Source organism: Felis catus, chromosome C2 (genome assembly GCF_018350175.1).
Source record: "Felis catus isolate Fca126 chromosome C2, F.catus_Fca126_mat1.0, whole genome shotgun sequence".
Lineage (NCBI taxonomy): Eukaryota > Metazoa > Chordata > Mammalia > Carnivora > Felidae > Felis > Felis catus.
This window is the reverse complement of record NC_058376.1, coordinates 47679925-47706425: the sequence shown is the minus strand read 5'-3', so window position 1 is coordinate 47706425 and position 26501 is coordinate 47679925. Positions and strand designations below refer to the sequence as shown.

The following is a 26501-nucleotide window of genomic DNA, read 5'->3' as shown; positions in this document are numbered from 1 at the left end:
GACCATAGGCTTACAAAGACTAGGGGGGCTCTGAAGCCAACTGGAATTCCTGCTGTGCCACTTACCAGTTCTGTGGCTTGAAGCAGACTGACTTAACCTCTTTCAATTCTGGTTTTCCCATGAAGCACAGATTAATAGTACCTGCCTGATAGTGCATGCAAAAAAACAGAATAATGAGTGTAAAGTGCTTCAGCACAGTGCCTGGCCAGAAAGATAGTAAAGCTTTGTGCTGCTGTGTTAGAAGAGGTATGCTAACGAGAACCTGGGTAAGCATACCTTTTTGAATCAGTGCTCTTCATCATCTTGTGTGGGACAGTTATGGCTAGTTGGGACCAAGAAGCCAGTCACTTTATGTTAAGTCCCTCCAAACCGCCAGGATCATAATTCCCTCTCTCTCTCTCTCCTGAAGAATAGGCACCGGTTCCTGGCCAAATCCAATTTCTTCAGCTTGCCACTCTCCATCTTGGCAAGGCACAAAATAACTCACTCTCTGAAAATACCAGTTTAACACTGATTAAAAGAATACCCTTGTTCAGCGAGGTAAAGCACTGAGTAATATACTCTCCTCATGATGCTAAAATCCAATAGTTATTTCTTATCTCACTCATCACAAGAGGAAAGGCATGTCTGATGAACCAAGAGACAAAATTGTATCATTATATCTCCACCAGGATGAGTTATGCATTCCTGTCATGTGCCAGGCACTGGGCACAGTACTTCACACATATGATGCTGAATCTTCCCAACAACACCGCAAGACACTGAGTCCTAAAGAAATGAAGTAACTTGCCCCAAACTGAGCAGCATATGGTGATACAGGAAGAGTTGTAACTCAGTATGGCTGGCCCCAGAGACTGCACTCTTTCTCCTGCCATACACCATGTTGTTTCCTACTTCTTTGCTTATATTGGGATTCTACAAAACAACCAGAAGTTGTAGCACACCAAAGATTTGATATGTAACTAAAGTAGATGGAATACTAAAAACAAAACAGGGGCACTTGGGTGGGTCAGTAGGTTAAGCATCTGACTCTTGATTTCAGCTCAGGTCATGATTTCATGGTCGTGAGGTTGAGTCCTGAGTCAGGCTCTGTGCTGAGCATGGAGCCTGCTTGGGATTCTCTCTCACTCAAAATAAATAAATAAACGAACATTAAAAAAAAAAAAAAAAGAATACAACAAAAGCTCTAAGTTGTAAATTCAAATGTCATTTGTCAAAGGTTTTCCTTTATCAAATTTATTCTAAAAGAGTGTCATGGTTGACACACACTGGAAATGTCTTCAAAACCCTTTCAAAGGCCACATACAAAAAAGCTAATCCCATTATTTTAGGGTCACAATTGGTTCTTTGACCAAAAACAATATTAGCTGACCCAACTGAAACTTGATTCACTAGATTTGGTTTCAATAACTTTTCCCCATGGTCAGAATTCACTTTCAATGGACCAGAATCTGCCATGGCTGAGGGATATTCCAAAATAGAAAACTACAAAAGTGGAGTTCTAAAACTGTTCTGACCAGTGGCAATACTGTTAAAAATGAGGTCACAGCAACTTTCTGCTCCTTGAAATAATTTTCACTCTTGGTTCCTAGGATACAGCTCACTTTTTGGCTTCTCTGTCTCTGCTTAACACTCAAACCTTAGTGCCTTCTTTCTTTCTCCACCTTACACTCTTTTTTTTCCTTTTTATAAAGAACTATTTAAAATGTTTATCCATCTAATATTGTGTGTGTCCCTGGTGCTTTCTTTTAAAATCTTTTCTTACGAACATTTCCAAATACACCAAAAGTAGAAGAATGTAACAAAGTCCATGTACCCATCCTTCATCTTCAATAATCCTCAACACTTTGCCATATTTACTTCATTTTACCCCACACTTTTATTTTTTCTGGAGTATTTAAAAATAAAGCCCAGGGCATCATGACATTTCACACTTGGATACCTCATTATGTTATCTGGAAAAATAAAACAGACATTCTCTCATTTAAACACAATGCCATCAACACATGTAATAAAATTAACAGTAACTCTGCAACATCATCTAATACAATGTCCACATTCAAATTTCCTCGGTCTTTTTTTCTCATACCCCAGGGACAATCACATCAGCTACTAATAAGATAACCTTCTATTGCCTTGTTAATGACTTCCAAGGCTTCAACTTACTTATCCTTGTGTCTCTTCTGAAAAAAGGCCCCAAAATGTGAAAGCATGTGTGACTGGATGTTAGTGTCTTCTTACCAAAAAAACCAAAAACAAACAAACAAACAAAACCAATTTACTTATCACATATTGAAAATACTTTCTCATATTATTAAATATTCTTTAGGGTACCTGGGTGGCTCAGTCAGTTGAGTGTCTGATTTCGGCTCAGGTCATGATGTCACTATCCGTGAGTCTCAGCCCCACTTTGGGCTTTGTGCTGACATAGGCTTTTGAGCCCGCTTCGGATTCTGTGTGTGTGTGTCTCTCTCTCTGCCCCTCCCCCACTTGTGCTCTGTCTCTTTCTCTCTTTCAAAAATAAATAAATATTAAAAAAAATATTCTTTGAAAACTTGACTTTTGCTGTTGGCCTAACTGGCCAGTACTACATATTCCATGGATATATTTAATTATTCCCTATTATTTGTTACATGCTTAGGTGTTTCACCTTCATTATTATGAACAGCCCTGTGATGAGCAGCCTTATCCATGCCTATGGTTCACCTTTCTATCTTTTTTTTTTTTTTAATTTTTTTTTTCAACGTTTATTTATTTTTGGGACAGAGAGAGACAGAGCATGAACGGGGGAGGGGCAGAGAGAGAGGGAGACACAGAATCGGAAACAGGCTCCAGGCTCCGAGCCATCAGCCCAGAGCCTGACGCGGGGCTCGAACTCCCGGACCGCGAGATCGTGACCTGAGCTGAAGTCGGACGCTTAACCCACTGCGCCACCCAGGCGCCCCTCACCTTTCTATCTTAATTTAACCACCGAATACCTCTGTGGCTTCAGCCATAATGATGATTTGGTATTTGCCACATGCTGTGTTTTTCATCTATCTTCAAACTGTACATATGACTTGGACACTCTGATCCTCCAAGGCCCAACTTCTCTCTCAGGTGCTTTTACTTAGCTCCTGTGGCAGGTTAGTCATTTCCTTTCAAATGTTCCCCAAACACTTTCTACATTGGACATGATTTATTTATTGGTATTTTGTATTTAATCTTGAACCTACATTTTTACCACACTGACTTGTGAGCTTCTCAACACCTCACTTTTTTTTTTTTAATCTGTAAAATAAAGAGAACAATACTAACTCCATGTGTCTGAATTTTAAAAAAGAGATAAGAAAAAGTGTGAATCATATCATCTGGCAGAGAATTAGAGTTTTACAAAAGTCATTTTCCTTCTTTTCCTCTAATAAGAGAAACTGTAAATGTGTCAGACTATACTCATATGCCTGGGAGGCAAGGAGTTAAACTTTCCCCCAGTTATAGGAAGATAAACTGAGCACAGGGAAATGCTGGGAAAGGGGAAGTAAAATGGTTGCAAGGTCCAGTACAGCCCAGGGACTTTACCAGTTGCAACATTTTCTCTGTAACAATGTTGCTATGTCACAGGTCCTTAGATAACAGAAAGAAAAGAAGTCAGTTAAAATCTGCAGATGGGAACCCTTGATCTCTGAACCTCTTTCTCACCTCTGAGCTCTTCATTGTGCTGGGTTGGTCTGGCCAAGAGAAGGCCTAAAGGCATTCTCAGGCCTATAATCACCTAGTGGGTAAGGAAGAAGCCAAGAAAAATTACATTTGTGGGAGACTTTGGGTACTCTCAAAGGTGCATTTGTATCTTTTAGGTTTCATATCTTTCCAGAAACAGGAGTTGGTCTCTGAAAATGCACTGTTGCTGAGGAAACATCAACAGGGCTGTAGGCAAGATCTAGATTCTGGTGCTGGCTGTAGGCATGACCATGGGCACATCAGTTAACCTCCCTGGGCCTCAGATGCAGAATAAAGGGATCTGACAAAACTGGTTCCAAAAGCCAAAGGGACAAAAATTCAAAGAGAATAGAAAGGTTAAATGACTGGCTCAATATCATCATACTTCTAAGAAAAAACAGAGAGCAGAGCTGGAAAAACTATGAAAAGTGATGTAGTTTGAAAACTGTTAAAAGAATCATATGATTTTCAAGAGGTCTGACCTAGTGCTGTGAGAGTGGCATTTAGAAATGCATTTAAAGCTAATTTGGACTATATGAAAATAATTTTCTGTTCTATTCCACAAAGATCTGGAAAATATTCCCAGCCCTGTGTCAACCTTAAATGAGAAAAGAATCTTTAAAGAGCCACTGATTTGTAATGGAAAATTTGGATAAATCAACTATTTATACTCTGGGAGATTTTTATATTTCTTTTTGTCCTTTCTTCAGAACACATAGCTAAGAAAAGCCATGATGTAAGTCAGCTCTATTAGGCCTCATTGGCAGGCTGTTTGTTCTGTATCTACAGTGTGGCAGCTTCTCTGACTACAGCACTTAGTGGACAGGCAACCAAAGAACACATACAAGCTTAAAAAACAAAACAAAACAAAACAAAAAAAACATGTGAGCTTGGATTAATCTAGCATGAGCCTAGAGAGAAAGAATGTCAGAACACCTACGTTTTCATCATTTTTGGTCCAAGGTTTATTAGCCAAAGTTATCCAAGCTTTCTGAATCTCACATTCCTCATCCTGAAAAACAGGGCAAACAATTACCTATTTGCTGATGCATCAAGCGATGTACATATGAAAGTATCATTATAAGCACCGACCTGATAAGCTGAACTGGGAGTAAGTCTTCCTTAAATGTCTACTATCAAATTTCTGGATCTATACCTAAAATTCCACCTGAAATCCAGTATCAGAAGAAGTACTGAGACCCTCCCTAAATACATACTTTCACCAATTTAATGTTTTAGTTGTGTTTAATATCTGGGAAATTATGCCCAACTCCATGCATTTCTTTAAGAAACAACCTAGCCTAATGAAGAGTAGTCAGGTCTAAACAGGTATAATCTAAATGTGTGTGAGACTGTGGATTGGGTGAGGAAGACTAGACAACTTGGTGTCAGGAGTCACTGAGGAAGCTGGAATGTTTCATTTGGAATAAAGAATAGAGCCCTTCCCACTGAAGGACTACAGTGTGGCTCAAAGAGTAGCCTTATTTGATTTAGCTCTGGAAGAAGCAGGATAAATGAACGAAGTTCCTGGGAGCTGAATTCAGCTCACAAGGAAGTACTTTTTCTAACAGCGGAACAGTGAGTAACAGAAAACACTGATTGCTGGTCCTGTGGGGGATGGATGAAATAACTACTACACTGCCTTCTAAACCTTACATTTGATTCTTCTCTTTCTGTACCTTTGACTTTCTCTGAGGACACAGAATTGTTAGGAATATAACCTGAAGCACACCCTCCCTCCCACCCCCTCCAACTTTCATTCCCCTCTCTGAAGCCTTGTCCATGCTCTCCCTACAAGGAAAAATACCATTAAGGAAATGTTTCAATGATTTTTGCTGAAAATAGAAGAAAAAAAATAAAGGTGGCCAATGCTAAATTAGGTTATCTGGTTTTCAATGTGTCTTTTTTTAGTCATCAGATAACTTTACTGCAGTTGGCTGAGTTTAGTGTCTTCAAGTGTGGGTGGTTAGGGCAATAAAAGGAAAGACATTTTTTATTTTTTTATTTTAAGAGAAACCAAATAAAATCCTCAACAAGATTTTTTTCCCTAATGTGGCCATGCTAGTACAACCTGGCTGTTTTGCTGGGCACTATTAACATCTATTTATAGCCAGTATTTTCATAGATGAATCACATTTACCATGAGACAGTTAATATTAAGGGCTCAACCAGCTCTGCTGAGAACCCCATAATCTTACTACATCTCTTTCCATTCCCCTTGGAGGGAACTAAGTTATAGCTTAATAGTTCCATGTAGAAAGATGGGTAAACCCAAGTGGAAATGTAAAGGTAGCAGACAGCCTTCTCCCTAAATTCAGCAAAGTATGGGATGTTAAACACATTCAAATTTTAGGCCCTGGCTCACAGCCAGTTTTTTTCTCTTAGAGATGAGCATCCTACAGTCAGCACAGACTCCCTATGCATTGTGCAGCCATCTCGCCATCAGAGTAATTCACCTCTCCATTTTCCTACCAAACCAAGTTTAAATGACACCACTGTATAAAATGCCACATACATAAAAACAGCTTTAATGATTGTTAAATGTGCTGTCAAATAAAAAGGAGGTGGGCAGAGGACGTTCAGTTCATTTTACGTGTGTATGTGGGGGTAAGGTCAGGGTATACATGGTCAAATATTTTCAAGATCAGTGATACTAACTGGAGGTTTCTGATAAATCTTGGGGATCTAGAGTCACTTCTCCCCACAGCGTGTGCACATACACACACACTCTCTGAACTTTGTAGAGGCACCAGCACTACCCTGATACTGATAGCCATCTGTCTTTGACATTTCCTATGAGAGTCTCCACCCTTAATTTACCTTTACCAACACTTTTCTTAACAGTCTTTACTTCGGGCTAAAACTCTTTAAGATTAAATAAGATAATATAAAACACTTAAAACAGCACTTTGCCTATGGTAAGAGGTTTATACATACCAGCTACTTCTATTAGTAGTTTCTCAGTACAGGCACACTTCAGATATATTGCAGGTTCAGTTCCAGACCACCCCAATGAAGTGAATATTGCAATAAAGTGAGTAAAATAAATTTTTTGGTTTCCCAGTATATATAAAGTTAGGATTATACTATACTGTGGTCTATTTTTTTTTTTTTTTTCGAGAGTGTGTGTGCATGTGCACAAGGTGGGGAGGGGTAGAGAGAGAGAGAATCCCAAGCAGGCTTCGGGGTTGTCGGCGCAGAGCCTGATTCAGGGCTCAATCCCGTGAACCATGAGATCATGACCCAAGCTGAAATCAAGAGTTGGACACTTAAGTGACTGAGCCACCCAAGTGCCCCTATATTGTATGTAGTCTATTAACTGTGCAATAGCATTATGTCTAAAAAAGTAACATACATACCTTAATTAAAAAATACTTTATTGGTAAAAAAAAAAAGGCTAACCATATCTGTCAGCTTTAAACAAATTGTCATCTTTTTGCTGGTAGGAGGTCTTGCCTTGATGTTGATGACTAATGACTGATCAGTGTGGTGGTTGCCGAAGTCTAGGATGGTTGTGGCAATTTCTTAAAATAAGACAACAATGTTATCACATTGATGGTCTCTTCCTTTCACAAAGGAATTCTCTGTAGCAAGTGATGCTCTTGGACAGCATTTACAGTAAAATTTCTTTCAAAATTGGAGTCAAGCCTCTCAAACCCAGCCACTGCTTTATCAACTAAGTTTATGAAATATTCTAAATCCTTTGTTGTCATTTCAACAATCTTCACATCATCTTCACCAGGGGTAGGTTTTATCTCTAGAAACCACTTTCTTGGATTATCTATAAGAAGCAACTTGTCTGCAGTTAAAGTTTTATCATGAGGTTGCAGCAATTCAGTCACATCTTCAGGCTCCACTTCTAATTCTACTTCTCTTGCTATTTCTACCACATCTGCAGTTACTTTCACTACTAAAGTCTCAAACCTCTCAAAGTCATCCATGAGGGTTGTAATCAACTTCTTCCAAACTCTTGTTAATGTTGACGACCTCTTCTCATCAATCATGAATGTTCTTTTTTTAAATTTTTTTAATGTTTATTTATTTCTGAAAAGAGAGAGAGAAAGAGAGGGAGAGAAAGAGAGGCAGAGACAGAGGGAGACACAAAATCTGAAGCAGGCTCCAGGCTCTGAGCTGTCAGCACAGAGCCCAACACGGGGCTCGAAACCATTAACCATGAGATCATGAGCTGAGCGAAAGTCGACGCTTAACTGACTGAGCCACTCAGGTGCCCCAATGATGAATGTTCTTAATGGTGTCTAGAAACCTTTTCAGAAGGTTTCAATGTACTTTGCCCATATTTATCAGTGGAATCACTAAATATGGCAGCTAAAGCCTTACAAAATCTGTATCTTAATAAGATTTGAAAGTCAAAATTACTCTTTGATCCATGGGCTGCAGAATGGATGCCATGTTAGCAAGCATGAAAACAATGATCATCTCATTACATATCTCCATCAGAGCTCTTGGATGACCAGGTACATTGTCAATGAGAAGTTATATTTTGAAAGGAATCTTTTTTTATAAGCAGTAGGTCTCAACAGTGGGCTTAAAGTATTCAGTAAACCATGTTGTCAACAGATGTGCTATCATCCAGGCTTTCTTGTTGCATTTGTAGCATAATTCTTAAGGGCCCCAGGAATTTCTGGAATGGTAAATGAGCACTATCTTCAACTTAAAGTCACCAGCTGCATTAGCCCTAACAGGAGAGTCAGGTTGCCCTTTGAAGCTTTAGAATCAGGCACCGGCTTCTCCTCCCTATCTATGAAAGCCCTAGATGGCATCTTCTGCCAATAGAAGGCTGTTTCATCTCCACTGCAAATCGGTTGTTTAGTGTATTCACCTTCATTAGCGATCTTGGCTAGATCCTCTGGAGAACTTGCTGCAGCTTCTACATCAGCACTTGCTGTTGCACCTTGCACTTTTACGATACAGAGATGCCTTCTTTCCTTAAATCTTATGAACCAACCTCTGCTAGCTTCCAATTTTTCTTCTGCAGCTTCCTCACCTCTCTGTCTTTATACAAATGAAGCAAGTTAGGGCCTTTCTCTGGATAATGCTTTGGCATAAGGGAAGGGTGTGGCTGATGTGACCATCTATCTAGACCACTAAAATTTTCTCCATATCAGCAATAAGGCTGTTTTGCTTTCTTACCATTCTTGTGTTCAATATGACACATTAAATTTCCTTCATGAACTTTTCTTGTGCTTTCACAACTTGGCTGTTTGGTACAGGGGTCTAGCTTTCAGCCTTTCAGCTTTTGACATGCCTTCCTCACTAAACTTAATCATTTTTACTGAGATATGTGCAACTCTTCCTCTCACTTGAACACTCAGAGGCCACTGTAGGGTTACTGACTGGATTAGTTTTAATATTGTGCCTCTGGGAATAGGGAGGCCTGAGGACAGGGAGAGATACAGACAAATGGTTGGTCAGTGGAGCAGTTAGGGCACACAAAACATTTACTGATTAAGTTTGTTGTCTTAAATGGGTCCAGTTAGTGCTACCCAAAATAATTACAAGAGTAACAGCACTGACTACAGATCACTATAACAATATAATAATAATGAAAAGTCCTGAAATATTGCAAGAATTACCAAAATGTGACCAAGAGACATAAAGTGAGGAATGCTGTTGGAAAAATGGTGCTGACAGACTTTCTTGACAGATCTGCCACAACCTTGAATTTGTAAAGAGCGCAGTATCTGCAAAGCATAATAAATGAAATGCAATAAAATGAGGTACACCTGATACCATTCTTCTAAATTTCTAGCCAGATGAATCATCTTTACAATGAAGTAGTTCCTACTCAGAGCCAACCAGCTCTGCTGAGGATTTCATGATTTGATCAGTGAATCCTTGCTGATGCCCAAATCTGTTGGGCACGGGGATACAGACATAAACAGGGGGCCTTTGCTCACAAAGCATGAACAATAAATCTATTACCAGGTACCATTACTTTCATTTTACATTTGAAGGCTCAGGGAGATTTAGTAACTATGTGTGGTCCACGGCCACAGAGCTAACATACTGGAGCTGTGATTTAAGCCCAGATCTGTCTAACTGCACAATCTCATAATCCTTTTATTATGCTATGCCTATGCCACACCCAAGCCTAAAAATAAGCTAGAACAAATCACCTATCACAATACCTGGATAGCAGGTACTTCATAAATGTTTGTGAATAACTAATGTTGAACTAGGATTTTTCCTTTTACTATGTATGCTTTCTTATAAGATCCTAAGTAGATACAGCATAGTAATGTGCTGGACACTTTGGATCCAGGCTGCCCAAGTTGGGATGTACTACTTGCTAGTAGTATGACCTTCAGCAAGTTACTAAACAGCTACAAGCCTCAGTTTCCTTCTTTGCAAAATGGGGATGAATAACAGTTTTGTGAAGATTAAATGAGTTGATCAAAGGAAAGCATTTAGAACAGGGCTATATTTGTTAAGTATGGAATAAATGTAAGCTACAACTATTACTAATATTTTCTTCCCTAAATCGGAGTTTTGCTCAGCTAATTCAATATAGTAAGTGATCAAGACCAAAACCAATTTCTTTCATTGAGGCTTTTCCAGGTTCCTTTATACAAGTTAAATATCCTCTTCTCCAACATTCAGACAAGAAAATAAACAGGTACATGGAGACTAAACTATCCAAACAGCACCCAATTATGTATAGTATGCAACTTTTGACATATAAAATTAATAAAGAATGATTAAGAAAATGTAACTTATATAGTATAGTAAGGAGTTGACTAGAAGTTTGTGTGTGTTGAAGGGAGGTGGTAGATTGAATAGGTCACTATTTATATTTATCCATTTCTTTAAATTAAGTAAATAGCTGCAAATTCTTTACTTGTCCTTCTCCTGCAAGGACACATCTTTACCAAGACCCACCATGATTTCAACCAGCTTAAACCCAAGAAAAACTGACCGAGGTCACCACACAGGAAAACAAAACAGAATCTGCTTCTCAGGGCCAAATGAACTGTATTTGTATCCATAGATACAAGACAACAGAGAATCACATAATTCTAAAGTGGGAAGCCCCAGGACCTCAGAGATCATCTAGTCTCAGGCCCAAATCCTGCTGTCAGGGGATCTGTTAGGGGGTGAGGAACAGGATAGAAGTCAAGGAAAAGAATCCCTGGCCCTTGTTGCATCCTGAATGACCTCTTAGGGCCAACCTAGCCCAATGTCTTCACTTTAGAAGTGACAACCCAGAATCTGGCTATTTAAAATAGAGCTGAGATCGGAAGCCAGGTTTCCTGAATCCCAGTCTATCACTCTCTTACACTCCTGAGGGCTGCCATTCTACAGCTATGATAATCACAGATAACAATGCATTGGGCTGTGTTAAACTGGCAACTAAGCAGGATTTCTCCTTGCAAAACCATCAGGCATTAGGTCACTGCCAGCACTTTATGAAAAGAGTAAGGCATCATTATTTGGTATAAACAAAAGCAACTTTCCATTCTTTTTTTTTTTTTTAACCTGAAAATCCCAAACCACTGTTGCTATTACAAAATTTTTCTTTTCCTCAGTACACACCCCTGGGCCAAGCACAGATGCATTAAAATTTTGCCAAGAGAAACAATGAAGTCACTGATAATACAAAGCATGAAGTATCATGAAATTCATGTCTTTGTTTTCTTCCTCTTGATACTTAATTACTTCTCATTACTGATCATTTTGTGGTTGTTGGCAGAAGGGCAAGGAAACTCCACCACTGTAAACATGCGGAGACATATAACACCTCAGTAGACCAGAAGTCTGCTCATGATGGGTCTGTTCACAAATGCAATGTGTGTGCCATCAAGAACACTGATGCTACCAGCTCCGGCCCCCAAAGAGGTTAGCAGTTTTTGAAAAACCCTAATCACTTTAAAAAGAATAAACAAAGTGTCAATATATTTCAGGTCATTTCATTTTTATCACTTATAAATGTCATCACTGCCAAAGGATTTGTGGTCTCCTGGCAGATTTCACTTGACTCACCTTAAAAGTGAGGCAAGGGAAGCTGGGATGTGTACAAACTTTTAATCAAGTTTTCTGCAGCAGCTTGGCTTGCCTTAAACTCAAAGGGTACTCATGAGCAATGGTTAGCAAACTACTCTGCTAAGCATTGCTTAAGCTTATGCTAAGCATAAAATGAGATTATAGAAACTTCTATAATCTTGGAATTCTGGAAGGCATACCTTGGATAAAATCTGGAGAAATCCTTATTGATTAGCAGCAGAATACAACTTGATGCTTATCAATAGGCTATTGTTCCACATACGAATATGTGGGTAAAAGAAAGCACAGGAACGCATCATAAAAATAATTTAAAAAAAAACAAACAAAAAAACCCAAAACCTCCACAAAACCTTAGCTTCTGAGAAACTAAAAGAAGAACTAAATAGATTTTACTTTTTAAAACTAGACATTTATTCAATTTTCTCAAAAATCTGGATCTGTAAGTGTTGTAGACCTACAGTTTTTAAAAAATGGCTGTAGTTTACTTTTCCCATTCCTCTACAATGTAACCTTACAGCTGCAACCATCAAGAGGTGAAATCTACTACTCCACTTCTTAAATTGGGGCTGGCCTTTGTGATGCTGTCTCACCAATAAAAACGAGACCTTAAAGTTTCAGCTCTCATACTTTTGGAATGCTGCCCTGAGACCACCATGTGGAGAAATCTGGTCTAGCCTACCAGAGCTTGAGAGTCCAGTGGAGCAGGAGTAGAGATAAGATGATCCAGCTGAGGTCTACTAGCCCAACTGGCTGACAGACAGATATGTGAATAAGGTCATCTTAGACCATCCAAGCCCAGTTGAGCTGCAAGATGACTTAAGCCACAGAATGACCCACAGAATTTTGAACTATTGTTGTTTAGCCACTAAGTTTTGGGGTAGGCCACAAAGTGGAAGAAGCAAACCAGTCACCTTGTGGAATACCCATTATGTATGAAGCACCAGGTCAGATACCCCATGGGAGATGCAAATGGAGATTAATAATATTGGACAGAAGACATGGATGGCCCTGTCCTTCATGTGTGAGTAAATCTATAAATAAAGTGGCACTTAATTATCTATTTTATCAATTTTTTAGTTCATGTGCTGTTGAAGCCAGTACAATATTTATTTGTTTTAAATAGATCTAGTCTATGTTAAGAACCTTCCATTATTCCTATAGGCCAGAGCAAGGGTTCTCCTGGGATGTTTAAGACAACTCAATAGGGTAGGAGAAAATAATTAGATATATAATTTTTAACTGATACTTTTCATTTTTATTTTTGAATGTTTTCAAAAGGTACATTATATACAAGTTTTCATAAGGTACATAGCACATACTATGCTAATGTATATACATTATTTATAAACACATACATATAATGTATATATCTTCCACAGTCATATCTCCCACAGAACCTCAACCTTCCATCCCTACACAAAAATAAACTTCTCTATGCTTTGCTTTTCTCAAATAAATGAATTCTTTCTTGGCTATCTAGGGAAGAATCTGTGATAACTACTACCCCCGATGATTGTTCATCTGTACTGTAATTACTTAGCAAGTCTGTAAGTATGTTTCAGATAGGGTGTCTATATTCATTCCACAAAGTATCTGTAACTGTTTGCCTTTGGCAGTACAGCATAATAGCATTATGGCATGATTTTTATGAGTACAGGTTCTGCAGCCAGGTTGCCTGGATTCAAATCACAGTTCTGCCAGGTACTAGCTGTGCAACCTTCAGTAAGTTAGCTGTGCCTCCATTTCTTTACCATAAATGGAGAGAAGAATCTTACCTACTCCATAGAGTTGCTGCAAGAACTGAATGAGTTATGTAAAATGCTTAGAAGAATACCTGGCATGTAGTAAGTGTTCAATAAGTATTAGCTATCATCATTACCACCACCACCATCTTTCAATTTCCAATGTCTAATAGAGTGAATGTGTAATAGAGGGAAGTGAGAATGATAACTTGTAGAGAAAAGACATTATGTGACTCGGAAAAATTTGAAAGTGAATGTTTCAAACCGCAACTTCGAAGCAAAGTGTTTCACTAGTTATCAGCTGATGTTGGCCTACTGCTGACAAAACATATAATAATATGTATATATATGTATAATATGTATACACATTATATATATTACATATATAATATATATAACATATATAACATATAATATATATCATATATATTAATATAATATATATAATATATATTATATGTTAATATATATGATATATATTATACATATATTATATATAACATATATAATATATATAAACATATAAATATGTATATTTATTATATAAATAATAAACACGTAAGACAATAAACACTTTCAAGTTCTGCTTTTATAGCTTGATTGTTATGGGGAGGCTTAAAAAACAAATTCTCAGCTGAAAATTCTTACTGGGATTATTTCCTTAAGGACTGTCTTCTAACTGTAATCTCTTTCTTGTGGAAATTATCATCCCCTGTAGCATTTAGATTTCTGTGGATTTCTGTAAGACACAGATCCACAAATCTGTCTCTTCTAAATATACTACTGATAGCCTATGCTAGAAGAAAGGCACACTGGCAAGAATTGTCATATACTATAGGGGAAAGGGGTCATAGAGATCACCTCCCCATCTCCCTCACTTCACAAATAAGGACACTGGGCTTACAGAGGGTCAATGTTTTAACTAAGTCCCACAGGTGATTTATGAATAAATTTTCTTTTTAAAAAAATGTTTATTTATTTTGAGAGAGAGAGGGAGAGTGTGAGTGGGGAAAGGGCAGAGAGAGATGGAGAAAAAGAGAATGTCAAGCAGGCTCTGTGCTGCCAGTGCTAGAGCCCAACACGGGGTTCAAACCCACAAGTGGTAAGATCATGACCCGAGCCAACATCAAGAGTCAGATGCTTAACCAATTGAGCCATCTGGGTGCCTCATGAAATAATTCTTTTCATTTGACTTCTTGATCAGTGAACTTCTCATGATCCCGGTTTTAGGAACTATTTCCATAAACTTTTAAGTAAAAGTGTATCATTTGTATCAAGGGAAGCAAGAAAGCCACACCATAAATAATCAACAAAGCGCATGACACACTTTCAGTAAATGCTTGTTGAAGGATGGATGAGGGATGAACAAGGCCTAGCTGGCTGGCTTTGAAGTCCTCAAGGTTTCTAAACTATTCTAACACTCAGGTCTCCCAAGTGGTGCCAGCAAATTGAGGCTGGTGAGAATTATTTTTCTTTTCTTTTAATTTTGAATGTTTATTTTATTTTTGAGACAGAGAAAGAAACAGCGTGCAAGAGGGGAAGGGGCAGAGAGAGAGGGAGACACAGAATCCGAAGCAGGCTCCAGGTTCTGAGCTGTCAGCACAGAGCCTGACATGGGGCTCCAACTCACAGACCTCGAGATAATGACTTGAGCTGAAGTCAGGCGCCCAACTGACTAAGCCACCCAAGCTCTCCTAAATTTTTAATTTTTTTTTCAATGTTTGTTTATTTTTGAGAGAGAAAGAGAGACAGAGTGCAAGTGGGGGAGGGGCAGAGAGCGAGGGAGACACAGAATCGCAAGCAGGCTCCAGGCTTCCAGCTGTTAGCAGAACCTGATGCAGGGCTCGGACTCACAAACTGAGATCAAGAGCTGAGCTGAGCTGCGCTGAAGTAGGACGCTTAACTGACAAAGTCACCCAGGCATCCGGAGATTTCTTTCTTTCTTTTTTTTTTTTTTTTTAAATGTTTATTTATTTTTTGAGAGAGAGACAGAGTGTGAGCACAGGAGGGGCAGAGAGACAGGGAGACACAGAATCCGAAGCAGGCTCCAGGCTCTGAGCTGTCAGCACAGAGCTTGACGTGGGGCTCGAACCCACAAGCTGTGAGATCATGACCTGAGCCAAAGTCAGACGCTTAACTGACTGAGCCACCCAGGTGCCCCCCACCCCCGAGAATTATTTCTTAAACAGAGTACCCAGCAAAGACACAAAGCTATTCTTGTAATCTTTTCTTCCCCCTTCTGTATTCACACCTCACACCTCATTAGATGACAGAGATAATCAAATATACTTGCTTTTCTTCTTGAAATTTTTTCCTAACTATAAAGGCATATAGACTCACTGTACAATTTGGGGAAATAAAAATAAAGTTAATAATAATATTAATAATAAAAGCTAATGTTTATTTAGAGTGCCAATTTTCTACCAGGCATGTTGCAAACATCTGATGTGTGCGGACATGTAACCCTCACAGCAACTTTAGGTTACAAACATTCTATCATTGTCATTCTACAGATGATAAAAGTGAGGCACAGAGGTATTAACTAACTTCCCAAAAGTTTTACAGCCAACAAATAATGGAGTAGGGATTTGAACTCAGGCAGTGTGGTCCCAGAGTCCACGGTCTTCACACTCTTTTCTACTGTCACTGATCAAGTTTTGGTGTCTAATGCAAATTATAAGGAAAAAAAAATTAATTTAAAAATTGATAAATTCGACTAAATGTAAAGAGAACATACACTGTGCACCCCCAAAATCCCACTCCTATACCCTAAAGGAGAAATGTACACAGAAAAAAAAATGTAATATTCACTGTAGCATTTTTTCTAAAACTGAAAAAAATGCAAACTGTCTTTTCATTAAAAACCTCAAAGCTGGAACAATTTTTCTTGCTATTATAATTTGGATAATAATATAATCAGATGTGAGCTAATGTGTCCCTCAAATATGCATTTATTTTATATTTTCCATAGTGGCCAACTACTATAGGCAGCATTGTCTCTTGTTTTGGAGATAAGTGTCCTAACAATAAATCCTTGACGTATCCAAGGATAGATGTGGGATTTTAGCAGAATGTCAGGGATACAGCCAGAGACCAAGGCTTCATTCCTTTAATATTGGACTTCCTTGTCAAAACAATGTAACCCAAAGTATTTTCTAGCAGTAATTCTGATGCTTCTATCTTAAAGCACCAAAGATTAAGAAATTTCAAAAATTTTTAAAGCTTCCAAAGGAAATACTATAATGTGAATCTGCAGAAAGTTAGAACAATTAGCAAATTTACTATTTTACAATTGTGTTAAGTACATCTTAACTCCAGTAAACACTTGGGCTGTGGTTAGAGGCATGACCTGGATCCCGGAGATGAAATACTTGGTGGATGAAGTTCAAATATAGTCTGTTTACCCATGGACATAAGTGGCCTTAATCAAAGCAGAACACCTTTTTAAAATGTTGATTTTAAAAACAGAAGTGTAAATAAAACTGTGATTTATGAATCTGCTAATGCCATTCTCTGCTGTAGACTTCAGAAAGATCGAGTCTTTGGCTGAGGTAAATAGAGCAAGAGTGCAGACCTGTTAAAGCAGTAATAGGTGCCCTTATTAAAACTCCACTTCCATTAGGAGTTACAAATTGTTTTCCTTCTTTTCAGGCTTTAAAGAATGCGTTCCAGAAGCAGTGACACAGAGGGCTCAGCCCCAAAGCAGTTTCCAAGACATAGTAAAGGCCATGGTTTCCAAGGGCCTGAGGACATGAAGCAGAGGCAGCAAGACAAAGACCCCACCAGTGAGTCGGAGGCAATTCTTCCCTGTCCTAAGTCACATGGTGGTATCGGTCACCAAGGAGAGGACCTTTCAAGAGATGATCTATTATTTCTTCTGAGCATTCTGGAAGGAGAACTACAGGTCAGCTGGCTTACAATTATCCCTACATTCAAGGAGAAGGCTGCTTGTGAATTTGGTGTGTATGTTGCCACGGAAATAGATGATCTGTGGTTCATACCTGTATGTAAATGAAAGGAAGTACACATACACATAATTCTCTTCTGCCAACTGGAAGGGCAATTAATCCTACGTAAAAGGGCTCTCATTATGACATGCAATTGGCAAGCAACACGTGAAAGATCACATCCTTTGCCTGTGCTGCTCATGAGCTTCAGTGCACAGGCATGTATGAATAATACCAGACGACTTCTGGATTGCTTTAAATAACAAAAGGCACTTTTATACCCCATGTGAACTGGCTCCTAGACTTGCCCTAGCATTATTAACCTGCATAAAAAATTAAAAACAGCTACTATACATATAGGAGAATCTTATTTCTTACCCTTGAAAATGTTACATGTCAGCCCATAGAAAGAGTATCACGTTATCTGCTTGTCAAACAGTAAAAAATGTTGAGTCTCCCCCATGTTGCACAGTGATCACTTTTCAAATATTATTAACGTATAATTAGATTATAAGAAGGATGAAGGGACATAGTTTTGCTACCTTTTGTAAAAGGCAATATAAACAAATATGATTTGTTTATATTTGAAATAGAAGAAAAAAGCACTCAATTCTCACAAGAGATCACTTTCAGAGACTGCTGGTAGATAAAGCAAGCTTTCTGAAATGCCTTTTGTTCCTACAGGCTCGAGATGAAGTCATAGGCATTTTAAAGGCTGAAAAAATGGACTTGGCTTTGCTGGAAGCTCAGTATGGGTTTGTCACTCCAAAAAAGGTGTTAGAGGCTCTCCAGCGAGATGCTTTTCAAGCAAAATCTGCCCCTTGGCAGGAGGACATCTATGAAAAACCAATGAATGAGGTATGTATCACATCGGGGTGTGCACCTGGAAGGTGGAAAAGTTCACTAGCCAGCCAAGCACTAGGCCTGGCAGATGAGCATGAGATATAATTCTTTTTTGATTATTTACAGTTTTGTGTTCTAACACATTTAAAATCTTCCCAACTAGATAAATACTACATGTTCTACAGGAAAGAAAAGGAGAATAAATCATACAGGATGTTTCCAGTAGGTTTGTTCCCTGACATGAGACTGAAAGCTGACAAATGCAAGAGAATTTCTCTCTCTCTCACACACACACACTCACATAGAGACACAAACACCCAGACACACACACACACACACACACACACACACACACACACACACACACACACACGGGATGGCACGTGGGGACTTGAAGGCTATACAGGCTATAATAAAAAACAGATAAAGCTCAAGCACAGAGGTTAATTTCTTTGAAAACACTGAGGTATTATGTCATAGAAATTCTGAGCATGAATGGAAATGATCTGAAGAACTGTCCAAGAAATGGAGTTTTAGAAAGCATGTATTTTAGATGAGTGCTATCCTCTTTTTCCTTCAAAAGTTTAATAACAGCAAAGATCTTCCCCTATCAAGAGTGCCCAGCAATGACAATGGCAAAGAGGAAAAGTCCCAACATGGCCACCACTACATGAAGATGTGGTACTGCTTGCTCTTTTCCTTGCTGACATTTCTAAAACTCTTTGGCATCCTTATTTTATTCTTCTATTTTCCTCCGAGACCTCAATGGAAAATTTCATAATTTTTCATTTTTATAAAAGGGAAACAACTAGGAGCATGAGTTAAGGCTGGAGAGAGTGAAAGCAAGTTTTGGACAAATTTCCCCCACATAAGCTCTGGCAACCTACCTCAGGACTGACCTCCAATGTCCTTGCTATTCTTGTCTTGGGTGTCTCATGAGAGAAGACTACTGTCTTGCCAAATTGTGAAGGAGTTTGGTCATGTGGATTTGCTTCTCTGAGGGGTGAAGGTGAGACCACCCAAAGTCTGTTGACTTGCACTTTAATCCAAATTTGAGAAAGAGGAGCTGAAGCTTCATTCAAGTCAAGAGTGTTAAAACCGTATCCTGGCTCCCAACATAGTGACTGTGAAACAGCATTGGGCACAAATTCCCCAACCCATATAAGCGCAAATGCAAACTGATGATCGCTGAAAATATCCTTAAAAAACTCCAAAAATGGGACAACCCCTCAATACTTCAGTGTGAAATGAATGGAATGATTCCAAACTTACACTGAAATGACTAGGAAAAGCTTTAGTTTCAAAATAATTCTATTAAACACATGCAAAGTTGGAAATAACCTGACTCTCTACAAATGCTTGTCCCTGAAAGTTATCTATAATTTAGCCCTTTACAAATCCAACTATATTTGATTACTCCCACAACACATACACATACATACTCCCCTATGTATACACACTTCTCACATTCTCACTTCCATGATTTGCCCACTTTTCTTCTCTTGCCTTCTACTGCTGCCTTATAGGTTTCTCCCTCCTCAGTTATCAGTCTATCCATCATCCCTTGAAGCCCACATAAGTCTAGTTACCCAACAGTTCAGTTGTCTGCCCTCTTTTTCTATCGAGGACGTAATGAGGCAAGGGGAAGTATCCAGAGAATAAACAATACGGGGGAATTTTAAGTAGGATTCCCTAGGCAGCTTTCTCACCAAGACCATCCATGGCTGTACCTGAATTACTGCAGAATAAGGATCTGCATGCTGAATAATTATTCTTCTTTCACTTTTTCCCATCCTGGGGTGTTAACATCCCATGACCTTTTATTTTCTTCACAACGCTCTTTTTGAAAAATGTAACAATCTTAACCAAACTAAAGGGGATTCATCTATACTTAAGGCAAAATTGCTTAGAAGAACTCACTGCTCTCAGTTAGGCCACATGGTAGGAACAATGACTTAAGATGAAAGACTGGTAGAGGCATGTGAGCTAGAAGAACAGGAATGGAGTGACAGGGTAGCTGGGCTGTCAAGAGAAAGAGAAGACATAAGAACTCAGAGTCTATAACACTTTTTACCTCCTATTCCTTTCCAAACTAGGGTTCTATATTAGAAGTTCCCTTAAAAAAAAGATATTGAAGTTAATTGCCTAACATATTCTTAGTTCTTCCAAAAAAGATATCAAGAAAAATATATTTTGGATTTATCAGGGTACTGTAATAAAATAATCTGCATATCTTGTTAGCAACTCCTTAGGACAGTTCTTAAACTACTTGTTTTAAGCAACTGTATAATTTAGCTTTTAAATTTCATTTTATTCTTTTATTTAATATTTACTGAAGAGTTGGCCTCCTGGATGGCTCAGTCAGTTAAGCGTTTGACTCTTCATATTGGCTCAGGTCACGATCTCACAGTTCATGATTTTGAGCCTCATGTTTCAGCTCCATGCGCTGAAAGCATGGAGCCTGCTTGGGATTCTGTCTCTCCCTCTCTTTGCCCCACCTCCACTCATGTGTCCTCTCTCACTCTCTCAAAATAAATAAATACACTTAAAAAATTTTTACTGAAGAGTTGACGTATAAAAATAGTTGTGCTTCTTTGGCATATTTAATGTCTAAGAGAGTGACAGAAAGTAAGTATACAACTATATATAATATTGATTTCTATGGTGAAAACCACAAAGCACTATCAGAGAGTATAATGGAAGATCAAATTAAGATAGAAGAATCAGGCAACCCAAGATCCAGAGGAAGAGTATGAATTAGTCATGTAGAACATAAAGAAATTCCATTTCAGTAACATTGTGGACTACATATCCTTTGAAATTATATTACTAAAAATACAGAAAAATGTTAAATTAACTAACATACTCTTCAACACATAGATGGGCTTACATGAAAGTAAAAAGCTTACTTAGAAGCAGAAATTCTGAAGCCAGGAACTGAAAGGGAAATTTTCATTGACTGACTAGCTTTTGGCTCCAGATATTTTGAAACTTTCTTCTTTCAATCCATAAACTTCCAGTGCTGGGAACCAAAGGACATATTCATCTTGGGATATAATCTTTGGCCTTTCATCTTTATTTGACAATGGCTGGGTGAGGCGGCACAGTGGCTAATAAATTTCTGGAAGCCTTTCCTATGCCAAGATGTCTAGCAACAGCTTGACTATACATAAAAGTGACTGTGAAACCAAATGAATTTCCTGTTAGTAAGACCCCCAAAACATCCAGTCCTTCCAAAACTACCTGACATGAAAAGAAGCATGATGGAGGCTTAAGTAAAAATGGTAAAAAGCCAAAGGTCTTTAAAATATATATTTTTTAATTTAAGTATAGTTGGCATACAATGTTACAATAGTTTCTGTTGCACAACAGAGTGATTCAAAATCTCCTTACGTTATACTATGCTCACAAGTGTAGCTACCATTTGCCACCATACAACACTATTGCCATATCATTGACTGTATTTCCTATGTTGTGCCTTTTATTCCCATCCCTTATCCATTCCATAACTGGAAGCCTGTATCTCCCATCCCTCTTCACCCATTTTGCCTATCCCCCTACCACGCTTTCCTCTGGCAACCATCAGTTTATTCTGTTTTTATAGGTTTGATTCTGCTTTTTGTTATTCATTTGCTTTGTTTTTTAGATTTCACATATGAGTGAAATCATAAAGTATTTGTCTTTCTCAGTCTGACTTATTCTCCTTAGCATAATACCCTCCAGGTCCATCTATATTGTTGTAAAGGATGAAAATCTCAGCACTTCTTATGGCTGCATAATACTCCATTGTATATTATATATACAATACCTTCTTTATCTGTTTATCTCTCAATAGACACTTAGGCTGCTTCCATATCTTTGCTACAAAGAACAGTAAACAATACTGCAATAAACATAGGGGTGCATATATTCTCCCGAATTAGTTTTCCCAGTAATGGAAATATTGGATCACATGGTATTTCAATTTATAATTTCTTGAGAAAGATCCATGCTGTATTCCACAGTGTCTATACCAATTTACATTCCCACCAGCAGTGTACAAGAGTTCCTTTTTCTTTACATCCTCCTCAACAGTTGTTATTCTTGTCTTTTTGATTTTAGCCATTCTGACAGGTGTAAAGTGATCGCTCATTGTGGTTTTGATTTGCATTTCCCAGTTGATTAGTGATGTTGAGCATCATTTCATGTGTCTCTGGGCCATTTCAATGGCTTCTTTGGAAAAATGTCTATTCAGGTCCTCTGCTTATTTTTCAATGTGATTGACTTTGGGGGGGGGTGTTGAGTTGTATATTTTGAATATTCACCCCTTATCAAATATCATTTGTAAATATTTTCTCCCATTCAGTAGGCTGCCTACCTGTTTTGTTCATGCTTTCCTTCACTGTGCAAAAGCTTTTTATTTTGATGTAATCCCAATAGTTTATTTTGCTTTTGTTTCCCTTGCCTTAAAAGACATATCTAGAAAAATGTTGCTACAGCTGATGTCAAAAAATTACTGCCTGTGTTCTCTTCTAGGGGTTTTATGGTTTCAGGTCTCATACTTAGGTCTTCAATTCATTTTGAGTTGTGTGTGTGTGTGTGTGTGTGTGTGTGTGTGTGTGTGTGTGTGTGTTGTATACATGTGTATGGTGTTAGAAAGTGATTTAGTTTCATTCTTTTGCATATATCTCTCCAGTTTTCCCAACACTATATGTTGAAGAGACTGTCTTTTCCCCATTGTCTGTTATTGCCTCCTTTGTCATACATTAACTGACCCTATAAGTTTCGGTATATTTCTGGGATCTCTATTCTGTTCACTCATCTATTACATCTATGTTTGTGCCTGTAGTACTATACTGTTTTGATTACTACAGCTTTGTAGTATATCTTGAAATCTGAAATTATGATATCTCCAGCTTTGTTCTTCTTTCTCTGAATTGCTGTGGTTATTTGGGGTCTTTTGTGGTTCCATAAATATTTTAGAATTATTTGTTATAGTTCTGTGAAAAATGCTATTGAGATTTTGACAAGAATGGCTTTGATAGTATAAACATTTTAACGATATTAATTCTTACAATCCATAAGCATGAAATATTTTTCCATTTGTGTCATCTTCAATTTCTTTCATCAAAGTTTTATAGTTTTCAGAGTACAGGTTTTTCACTTCCTTCATTAAGTTTATTCCTAAGTATTTTATTTTATTTTTTGGTGCCATAGCAAATTAAGTTGTTTTCTTTTCTTTTTTCTTTTTTTTTTTCAAATAAAATTTATTTATTTATTTTGAGAGAGGGGAGGGGCAGACAGAGGGGGAGAAAGAGAGAATCTCAAGCTCTCAATCTCTGTGCACTGTCAGCACAGAGCCTAATATGGAGCTCAAACTCATGAACTGCAAGATCATGACCTGAACCAAAATCAAGAGTCGGATGCTTAACCAACTGAGCCACCCAGGTACTCCCAGACATCCATATTTTTAAAAAATATTTTTTAAATTCAGGAATAGAATTTAGCGATTCATTACTTACATATAACATCCAATGCTCATCCCAATAAGTGCCCTCCTTAATGCTCATCACCCATTTAGCCCATCCCCCCGCACAATGCCCCGCCAACAAACCCTCAGTTTGTTCTCTGTATTTAAGAGTCTCTTATGGTTTGTCTTCCTCTCTGTTTTTATCTTATTTTTGCTTCCCTTTCCCTATGTTCATCTGATTTGTTTTTTTTAAATTCCACATGAGTGAAATCATATGATATTTTTTTCTCCGACTTATTTCACTTAGCATAATACACTCTAGTTCCATCCACGTTGTTGTAAATGGCAAAATTTCATTCTTTTGGATCACTGAGTAATATTCCATTGTATGTATGTATATATGTATATATGTATAGGTGTATATATATACACACACATATACCCCACATCTTCTTTATCCATTCATCAGTGGATGGATATCTGGGCTCATTCCATACTTTGTCAATAGTGCTGTTATAAACATTGGGGTGCATGTGATCCTTAGAATCAGCATTTTTTGTATCCTTTGGGTAATACCTAGTAATGCAATTGCTGAGTTATAGGGTAGTTCTATTTTTAATTTTTTGATGACCCCCCCCATACTGTTTTCCAGAGTGCACCAGTTTGCATTCCCACCAGCAGTGCAAAGGGGTTCCTCTTTCTCCACATCCTTGCCAACATCTGTTGTTGCAGGAGTTGTTAATTTTAGCCATTCTGACAGGTATGAGGTGGCATCTCATTGTGGCTTTGATTTCTATTTCCCTGATGAGTGATGTTGAGCATCTCTTCATGTGTCTGTTAGCCATCTGGATGTCTTCTTTGGAAAAGTGTCTGTTCCTGTCTTTGGCCCATTTATTCATTGGGTTATTTGTTCTTTGGGTGTTGAGTTTGATATGCTCTTTATAGATTTTGGATACTAACCCTCTATCTGATATGTCATTTGCAAACATCTTCTCCAATTCCGTCGGTTGCCTTTTAATTTTGCTGATTGTTTCCTTTGCTGTGAAGAAGCTTTTTATCTTGATCAGATCCCAATAGTTCATTTTTGCTTTTGTTTCCCTTGCCTCTGGAGAGACAGACATCCATATGTTTAATAAACTCTCAGGGTGATTCATCTGATGCAGGTGGTCAGCCTGCCACACTTTGAAAAATACTGCCATTGTTGAACCTCCTTTAGAAGTAAGCTTTAAGTTTTGGGTGCCTTGCTGGGCTAGGGGTAGGACACAGTATCAGGGAAGCTAAAATGATAAGCAGAAAGCTTGCCATTGCACAGTAAACATTAAAGAGCCACCTTTTCAATCATTCTGCCCTGGGCATTCCCTGAAATGATGGATAAGTCTTCCTGTTTCTTCTCCAGGCATTATTCAACCTGCAAGTAGGGATAAAGAAAAAAAGGGGCAATGGTTCTCTAGTAGTCCCTTAGTACTTAATGATGTACCACCTTATACTGCTCCTAATTGTTTCATGTGTGTGTCTTATCTTCCAAGTGGGAGTATACCCACTGAGACTTCAAGCTTCTCTTGTATTCCCCATAGCAACTACCACAGTACTTTAGTACATATAGCATAATAGGCACTTAAAAAACACTTCCTGCCTTGAGAAAATTGTGGCACTGGAATTGATCTTAGAAGTCCAACCTCATAATGTATAAATGAAGAACCTGAAGTACAAAAAGGTTAGGTGGGTTGGCTAAACTCACACACACAGGTAATGGGAAATGTAATGAATTCAGGGAGGATGAGGTCCATCATGTGATCTGTCAGGTATGTATTAGAAACTGAATTGAAAACAACTGGCTATTTCCCAAGAGGCATTCTAGGCATGGAGAAATTAAGGCACAGAATAAAACTTCAACTGTAAGCTAAAAGGCCTCTGGAATCAGTGACTCTTTTCTTTGGGAGCTTTTGCTCTGTAAGGTCACTACTTGATAGCTTTGCAATCACTCCTATTGCAAATATAAGCTCCTTAGTGGCTGCACTAAACAGCATGTAGTAATGCCCATCACCCACTTTCCCCTCCCTCCCACCCCCATCAACCCTTAGTTTATTCTCAGTTTAATGTTTTTCTAAGTCAACTGACAACTTTCCTAAAGTAAGGCTGATCCTATCACTATTTCACGCTCAGATTCGAAAAGCATTTAATTTGAATTTCCTTTACAATCCACTGTAATGTTTGGAGAACTGTAAGAAATTTTCAGAGGGCTATTGTGGCTTGAGACCTGGGACAAATGAGCACTACAACCTGCCTCTCAGAAGATGGTCATTAGTTAACAGTGACTCTGCCAGCAGGCAATACAAGTTAGCAATTTCAGCTTCCACAAAAGTACTGGTTATATTTATTAAAAACCATCAACACCTGTTTGGCATAATGAAGTATTCTGTGAGTGTGTGTGTGTTAAAGCACCTCATAAACCTATATCAGAAAACTAGACAACCAGCCTAAGCGTTTATAGGTCCGAGGGAATTAGTTGGGTTCTATATGCTGGTATACCTTTGTTCTATTCTTTTTCTGAAATAACTTGACCATTTTGTGCCTTGGATTCTAGTCATGTACGTGCTTTTTAAAGATATACAATTTAAACTGGCTTCAAATTCAGACTCACAATTTTTCAGTATTTTACAATAAAGGCAGAGGGCAAAATCAAATAATACTACCAACTATAGCACCTACTATTTAATCTAGAAAGTCACATGCTTTCTAAACTATATATATATTTTTTTCTTTTCTTTTCTTCTTCTTTTTTTTTTTTTAGAGACAGCGAGT

The 26501-nt window shown here is 38.1% G+C and overlaps 2 protein-coding genes across 8 annotated transcripts in view; one reads left to right on the top strand and one right to left on the bottom strand.

The window, feature by feature from the left end:
- The window catches only part of CMSS1 (cms1 ribosomal small subunit homolog), a 381638-nt gene that overhangs the window by 241598 nt on the left and 113539 nt on the right, over positions 1-26501 (bottom strand). The window lies entirely within an intron of this gene.
- Positions 1-26501, top strand: part of FILIP1L (filamin A interacting protein 1 like) — a 303314-nt gene that overhangs the window by 169287 nt on the left and 107526 nt on the right. For all 3 annotated transcript variants that reach the window (XM_003991577.6, XM_045036807.1, XM_045036808.1), the window contains exons 2-3: positions 17112-17364; positions 18092-18265. In XM_003991577.6, the coding sequence (XP_003991626.5) occupies positions 17122-17364; positions 18092-18265 (417 nt within the window). In that variant the 5' untranslated portion in view covers positions 17112-17121. The remainder of the gene's footprint in view (positions 1-17111; positions 17365-18091; positions 18266-26501) is intronic.